The 8,827-nt window shown below is 34.5% G+C and overlaps 1 protein-coding gene across 1 annotated transcript; it reads right to left on the bottom strand.

Annotated features, from left to right (window-relative positions):
- Positions 1 to 1,134: 1,134 nt before the first annotated feature.
- On the bottom strand, positions 1,135 to 8,122 carry LOC132107253 (neuromedin-B receptor-like). Its single transcript, XM_059513489.1, has 3 exons — positions 7,656 to 8,122; positions 4,810 to 5,155; positions 1,135 to 2,992 (listed from the first exon to the last, which is right to left on the bottom strand). The coding sequence occupies exons 1-3, from the start codon at positions 8,042 to 8,044 to the stop codon at positions 2,609 to 2,611; spliced, it is 1,119 nt and encodes a 372-aa protein (XP_059369472.1). The 5' UTR covers positions 8,045 to 8,122; the 3' UTR covers positions 1,135 to 2,608.
- Between the last annotated feature and the right edge of the window lie 705 nt (positions 8,123 to 8,827).

Raw genomic sequence — 8,827 nt, 5'->3', positions numbered from 1 at the left:
GAATAAGACAATATTATTATTAAGGTGTTTACATAAGTTGCTTTTAGAATATGTTTTTATTATTATTTACGTTATAACATGTTATAGCAAGCTAATGTAGCTCAGAAGTGCAGAAATTAGTGCTGTCAAACGATTAATCGTGATTAATCACATCCAAAATAAAAGTTTTTGTTTACATAAAATGTGTGTACTGTGTATATTTATTATGTATGTATAAATACAAACACATGCATGTATATATTTAAGAAAAATATGTTATGTTTATATATTAAATATATTTATATTAAATTTAAATTTAAATGTATGCATTTAGCAGACGCTTTTATCCAAAGCGACTTACACTGCATTCAGGCTATCCATTTTTACCTATCATGTGTTCCCGGGGAATCGAACCCCCAACCTTGCTCTACCAATTGAGCTACAGAAACACTATAATATTTTATATAATATAAAATATAAATATATAAATACATATATTAAGATTTTCAAAATATATACTGAATGTGTGTGTATTTATATATACATAATAAATAAACACAGTACACTTACACATATTATGTAAACAAACTTTTATTTTGGATGCGATTAATCGCAATTAATCATTTGAAAGCACTAGCAGAAATACTTATTTTATGGTTTAGCATCATCCTTTTACTGCTTTTTTGAATGTGTTCTTAAAGATATTAACCAGTTTTGTTGAACTTGTCTTGATTCAATGTGAGAAGTTAATCCATATGTTTAATTAACTCTCCAAATGAAATCCCAATAAAGTAGATGGGAAAAGTGTAGTGTGCCTTTTTAATCAATCATTCCAAATTACATTTAGATCAATTCTTGAGGAGGTACGTTTGATGTCTTTTCACCTCACTTCATGATGCTACAGGATGTTATATGTCATGTTCTATGCTGGTATAATTTTATATAATTTTATAATTATACTATGCAGGGTGTCAAAAGTAGAAATTATTGTCAAGATATTACTTAAAAGTCAAAATATCTAAGTTTTGACATTTAATTGTACTCAAGTTTGTAAAGGGTTTTTCTTGTCTTTTAAAATAGACTTATAAATTCAAGAGCCAGTGGTGATTTTTTTTCATTAAAGTAACTTTGATGACCAAAACTGGTCACCAGCATTCTGAAATGTATCATTTGAAATGGTTGATAACTTCATCTGATTTTATTCGACACAAGTCAAGTGTCAACTAAGTCAATTTTCAATGTAATTAAAACACATTGCTTCAGGTCAAAGATTCTGTGTTGTGGGAACTGAGATGTGTCTTTACAAGGACAAATTATTTTAATTAGTAATCACTAATTACATTTTCCATTAAAGTGGATTTCATTGTTTTGAAGAGAAGTTAATTAAAATTCAAGGAAATGTGACATGTTCAGTAAAAGAGACCAAAATGTATAATGATGACCAGTGAAATATGTCCTTTGAAGGTCTAAATGAAAATGTGTCTGTGTTGAGTAAAAGTGCATGTATTCGATTTTAAAATTGTGTACATTTTCCAAAGTAATACCTTGAGGACCACAAGATCTCAAAAACCTCTTTAAACTCTAAATCGTGTCATGTTAAGGTATGATGTTTTTTACAGGTTCAGGAACCTTATGAAAAGCTCCAAATGTGGCTCAAAGGTGCACTGCCTGCAGTCCGGCAGCTATTGACAATTGCTACATTTATAGGTAATATTTTCACCTAACGGCTGAATGATTATTCCATTAGATATAGACATCAGGCGCTCCAAACAGAAACTGATTTCAAAGATTTTTAAAGATGATGTACTGCAATGCAGTGATCGATATGATAATATTTGCTGGTGAATCTAAGAATGATACTTAGCATGTGTTATTGGTGCCACGATGATCTTGATGTTCCTATGACTTATATATCGGAAGGTAAGGGGGAACGTGTCTGAGAAATTTATATTCATGTTGAATCCTAATCTGTTTATGCATATATTAATCTAATCACCACAGTTTACCCTTGAGTGTGCAATCCTTCTGATCTATCATCGTAGACATTAACATTCACCGGGAAGAGCCATGTCTCCCGTTGCTCCTAAATTGAATATATTGTCATTGTCTGAGAAATAGAAAGTGATCATATGCAATGTATATGATTTCAGTGGCATCTCTATAATACACTTGTCCTCCTGTTGAAATCAAAACTGCTTTCCCAACCATTCATTTACTGTTTTAAATGCACTTTCCATCGATTAAAGTTGAATTTTCATAATTTGATAAGATTGAGCTGAAAAAGCAAACCTGCCATTATACAGTAATGGAAATCTTTTGTACAGAGCTAATATTTTATACAGGCAGAAATTGTCTTTTGGTTGAGGAGAAATAGAATTAGTCTTTATCAGCAAGATATCCATTCATTTCTGTTTGCAATAAGAATTTTGTTTCAAAAATAAAGCAAATTTAATTCTTGGGCTCAAGCAACCATTGGAAAAAACCTGCATGCAATATTTACAACAGTAATTCCTCGGCTTTCAATAACCGCCCGTTCACCCAGCTGGGTCACCAAACGCTTCAGTCGAACCTAAATGTGAGTCACCAGCAACACTTATTCTCAGATTTTGTTCGGTTTGGAGAACAGATGCTAAATGCAGACTCCTGTTTTTTGGCCATGTCCGTTGGTGACAGCAGGTGTACTCTTCCTGATGGAGGTCATGCGGATAGCAGAGGTGCTCTGGAGGTAGCTGGTGTTGCGCTCTTGGTATTTGTGCTGTCTGCACAGCAGCTGGTTGTTGAAGTGCCTTCGGAAGCTCTCACTCAGCAGGTACAGGGCAAACGGGTTCACGCAGGAGCTGGAGAAACTCAACACGCGCGCCACAAGCGTGATGATGAGGTGTGACAGCGAAGAGTCGATCTGCCGATAGTTGAATGAGCGGTACATGTAGAGAACATGGTTGGGGAACCAGCACAGCGCAAAGAGGCCCACAAACACCAGAACGATCTTGGCTAGACGCTTCCTTGTTTCCGTCTCAAAAGAGAGAAGGAGAAAAGTTGACACATAAGAACACTCGATAAAGCACAAGGTGCATTTTAAATGAGGAAAAGGTCAATAAAATGCATGCAAGTTCAAAAGTGCATCCTCTAGCCTGATTCTGAACCCAGTTATTGATTTTCATTTGCCGGAATCAAGTTCTGGTTAGCGATTTATGTTTCAGCATTATGTTTTAATGTTTTTCTAAGACATTTCTTTATCAAGATTAATAAGACTGCATTTATTTGCAGTAATATTGTGAATTTTAATATTTTAAATATATATATATATATATATATATAAGTTTCTTATTTTATTTTCCAAAGAATAAGGAAACTCATACAGGTTTAGAAAAAAATGAGGGTGAGTAAATGTCTGAATTTTCAGTTTTGGGTATGCAATTTTTTATTAGTTGGCTCCTGAGATTCTGCGGTACTGATAATGCATTACTTTTCTCCTGTTCAATCAAGTACATTCAATGCAATACAAGAGATTATATCCCTAAAAGCCATTCACACCATTCAGAGAAATGATTGATAGATGGATGACCAAGACTGTGTTGCTTTGTCCCGTGAAATGCATAATTACTCATAACCTAAATAGATAAGGTAAAGTGATACACTTCAGCTAGGATGATATACTCTATTATCAAGGGCAAGAGGTAGCGGAAAATGTTAGCTGCCTTGAAACAGCTGCTAAAAGAGAATATTAACGAGAATATTTGTCATCCTTAAGGACCCTTGGCACAATGCTTAACTGATGATTCACAGCCCAGCAAAAGATAAAGTGCCCTGTCTCAAAAACTGTTAAGGGAGCATTTTATGAAGGGTGTCCCTCGGTTCAGTAGAGGCTCATTTTACACTTTCTCTAAAAATGTTTATGGTTTGAAACTTCTGAGAGAAATCTGGTCTTAGATCATCATAAAAGGGCCAATTCCTTTAACAAGGATTATATGCTTTGTGAACTGCATTACGAATGTCTTTTGAATTCCAATACTGAATTTTAAAAATCATAAATGATATAAATAGAGTACACTTTACAAAACATTTCAGTCTTTATATTTTCCATATTTCACATTTAATTTAATTTGATAATTATTTGTAAACTTTATTACTCTATTAATTTCTCAGAATTGTTTTTTTTTTTTTAAGTAAATCCTATATGTTGTATGTATATGCAAATATATAAAAGTGATCTTGGGTTGACAACTCGTTTGAAAGTTTAAAAAATGAAATAGATAGTTACTGTAACTGGGTGGATGGAGAAATAAAAAAAATCAGATAATAGATTAAAAAATCTATAAAAATTTGATAGATAAAAATTGGCGGATAAAATTTGATAGAACAAATTGGTAAAAAAAATCATATATATAGATAGATAGATAGATAGATAGATAGATAGATAGATAGATAGACAGACAGACAGACAGACAGACAGACAGACAGACAGACAGAGAGACAGACAGACAGAGAGACAGACAGACAGACAGAGAGAGAGACAGACAGAGGAGACACAGACAGACAGACAGACAGACAGAGAGATAGATAGATAGATAGATAGATAGATAGATAGATAGATAGATAGATAGATAGATAGATAGATAGATAGATAGATAGATAGATAGATAGATAGATAGATAGATAGATAGATAGATAATCTAAATTAATAATATTTTATAATGACAAATCTGTATGTTCTGATTTAAAACATGATTGATAGATAATGCTTGAAGAAGAACTTCAATAAATTGGATAAACACAGAAGATTGGCATTCAGCCGTGTGAGCTTTACACTCTTCCCCTGGAACCTCTTACCTGTCTTTTGGAGTGCTCACTAATCTCACCTGGCATATCGTGAGCACTCTTGATAAGCGTCTTCGCGATGTGGTAGTAATAAACAGAGATAATGCTCAGAGGAATCAGGAAGTAGACGAGGAATATCATAATGGAGTGAATCTTGGGATGTATCTCGTTGGAGAGTGGATACGGCACACAGGCGGTGAACGTCATGTTCTTGTCTGGCATGTGAACCACCTGCGAGAAGACCGCCTCAGGGATAGCCAGCAGCACTGAGACAACCCATATAGTGATGGCCTTCAAGCAGGTCCAGAACACGGCGCTGGAGGTCTGGATGTCCATGGGATTCACAATAGCCTTGTGTCTAAGAGAAACATATGTGAAGAATTGTCAGCACACAGATTGCTGTGCCTTTCATCCAGGTTGAGGATGGATGAAAGAGAAAATTGCTTTGTTTATCAACAATTTATCATGGTTTGAGGGAAAATATATATAATAATTATATTATAAATATTATATTAAAAAAACATATTTTTTAATTTAATGATTTAATGTTTGCTTCTCTATACTTGAGATCAGCAATGGTAAGTCTAAAACATGATCAAAGTCATAAATGATTCATTTCTAGGTTAATGTTTTTTTTTTTTTCGAAAAGAAAAGCTGTCATATAGGAAATACAATATTTCCTGTGCACATCTTTCTGTTCTTCTGCTGGAGCTGCAAAGCCTACAGACAGAATACACAAAAACCAATAGAGGAAATTCATGGTGGAAAATTGGTTGCTTTTGTTCCAGGGAAATTGTCTATTTTCTCCTATTGACAAACTGGCACGGCTTGATCTATTCAACAGTGTCCTTTAGACAATCTGCTGCCATCATCTCTAAGGTAAATGGAAATCTCATATGACAGAATCCTCGCCCTGACTTCTCTCCTCCACCAGGTTTCACTGCCCCAGGCTTGCTTTTTCCTCCCTAAATGAAAACAGACCGCCCTGCCTGAGGCGTGGGTTAGCTGGGGAGCGCCATCACAGCTTGATTTCTCCATGAGTAAACAAGTCCCAATTGAACATACAGTATGAACTGACTGACATGCAAATTAACTTGATTGTATTTCATGCATGACTATGAATGCTGAGTAAATTCTAATCAGATTACGTCTTCAAAACTGTCATCTGGTTGACAATACAAATGGTCTGTTTTCTGTTCCTCTCACATGAAATACTAGTCAATGCGCTTGTCGTTCTTCCTCAGGCAGAAGCTCCTCAAATCTATCATTTCAAACTTAATTCCTCTTGCCAGGAGATTCATTATCACAAGTAGCTGAACATTGACTACATTTTGCATCACGATTGTCGTTTTGGAGAATGGAACTGTTAATGCAGCCTACAAATCAATAGCAATAAATGAGAACTACTTGGACCCCAGGGTGCTGGCATAATCACTGTGACACAAATGAACTTTCAGGTGCTCCAAACAACAAACAGACAGAGCAAAAAATCAGACTAGGAAAGGTCAACCCTCTTTAGCTGGGGCCCCCAAGCACTGACACAACAATGAAGGATAAGACTGAGTATGTGAAACAGAAAGGACATTTGTCATCTTCACTATGGATCCTCAGCCACATTTTTAATGCTCTTTCGCAGACTTGCAGCCAGTAATGAGCTTGTCAATTAATTAGGTCGTCAATCATCATTTAGGATTTGAGGCACAGAAATCTACTAATAAAAACTTTGAATTCAGAAGATATTCGTACTTTCAGCTGCAGTTTATGGAAAGAAATATTAGGGAATTATGGTCCAAATCTATGTGAAGATTTTCTTTAATAAACAATTATTTTTAGTAAGCTTTATCCCAGACCCTCCTGTCTTGGCTGTAATGATGCCTCTGTTATTTACAGCAGCCTTGGTCCAATTTGGTTATGAAATTGCTGCTTTTCTATAATAAAATTTACTGTGGTGTGAGTAAATCAGAAGAATAATGTCATGGATAGGCTGTATAGATGACTTCCAGCCTTATTTATGTGTATAGAAAGTATAAAAAAAACAACACACCTAATAAATCTTTCATAATCCGTCCAAAACTGTGCTCTGTGCCCACCTAACCCCATCACTCAGTAATGTAATGTCAGAGAAATAAACTGCATTTTTGTTGTTGAGGAATTTATCTGTGCAATGAATAAAAAGTACTAAAGAATCCCTTAAGGCTGCTTGCCAAATGTTGTATGATATCTTCATCATCACGATTAATTCCTCTGTAAATCAAAGTCATTTGCATTGGCTCTCAGCTACAGGTGCTTAATAAGGAGGTCTTTACTGCTTAATGACTTAAAGCAGTAACTACAAACCTAATATGAATATTTCCTTGTGGTTTTTATAGCAATAGCAATAGACAACATATATATATATATATATATATATATATATATATATATATATATATAGTATGCACAACATAATATATAAACAATATATAATACAATCAATATACTAAAAACATTTATAAAGTGTGTCTATAAAAAAGTTATTGATTAGTAACACACACATACATATTTATTTATTCAATTCAATTCAAAATTGCTTTATTGGCATGAATGTAAAAAATAAAAATAAAAAATGCAATATTGCCAAATTTAAACAATTTAAATTTAAATAGTGTTACAAATAAGAACCCATATATGTGTTTGTGTGTGTCAAAATTTTATTAAAATTAATGTATAATCTACAAAAATTACATCACGTTTGTTGCTCATTACTCGTTTTATTTGTTAAACAGCATTATTTTATCTCTGAATGCCATTCTCTTCCGTTCATTCAGTGGTGAATGTGGCAGTGATTGCAGTTGTTCATTGATGATTTTTCGCCTTACCTGTCTGCGCTCAGTGCCGTGAGAGTGAACACGGAGACTCCGACCGAAGTGAGCTGGATCACCGGGATCATCTTACAAGCCACCGTTCCAAAAATCCACTCCTCATAGAAATACCTGAACGCGTCCACTGGTACACAAGTGACCAAAAGCAAAATATCTCCAACGGCCAGGCTGGAGATGAAAATGTTTGGTACACTTCGCATCGCGCTGGTAGTGATGAATATTTTCACAAGAGTAATGTTGCCCAGTAAACCAACCGTTATGATAAGTATGTAGACCGACGGGATAACGCATCGAATGATGAAATGCACCGTTTCCCCTCCATCTGATGTCCAGTCATCTGTGAAGTTCTCATAGACTGAGGTATTCTCAGAGAAAGTGTGATCCATATTTTGTTTTAGTGGTTAGAAAGCAAATGATTTGAAAGGGTTTTTAAAAGTTGTCCAGTGGGGATAGAGACAGAGAGAGCAAGACAGGTGCTGTCCGCCAAACTTAGTGCTGAAATGAGCGACGTCTTCTACCACGTCCCTAAAAGTTGACTGGCTTCTTTGACAGGCAGGAACAAGTAAAGGGGGAGCCTGTGGCAAACCAATTTAACATTGAACTCTTTTAAAAAAAACAATTATGTATTCACTATTGGAATTTATACACACACACACACACATATAGACAAAATTTCTCATTCACAAAAATGCTGGATAATGACACTATTCTGAAGCTGCTTTTTAAGTAAATCATATCTTGCAACATCTACATTTTTATCCAACTGAATTGAATCAACACAGAACCAACTCAAGCTGAATAACGACAATGCTTCTGTAGAAATAGCTGAGATGAACTCCATTTCAAATTTTTCTGAATTTCAAAATAGATTAACTTTTCCTTTTATTGAACTGAATCAACACTAAACTGACTTAAGCAAAATAATGACACTTGTCTTAGAGCTGCTTTACAGAATCTGAATTGTCTCATAATTGAATTTTCATAATTGTTTATGCTATTTTCCTGTTTATTACTTTGAAACAGTCTGTAGTGTATAAAGTGCTATAGAAAAAAATGTCAAATGTCATTTGAGACTAGCATTAATTCATTCTTCGCCACAAGTCACGATTCACTTTTCCAGTTTTACTATTAGTATTAATCAGAAAACAAGTATTAGAAGCAAAATATAA

The sequence above is a fragment of the Carassius carassius genome, chromosome 27 (genome assembly GCF_963082965.1).
Source record: "Carassius carassius chromosome 27, fCarCar2.1, whole genome shotgun sequence".
NCBI lineage: Eukaryota > Metazoa > Chordata > Actinopteri > Cypriniformes > Cyprinidae > Carassius > Carassius carassius.
Note: the sequence above shows the minus strand (reverse complement) of the source record. Positions and strands in the feature narration are given on the sequence as shown.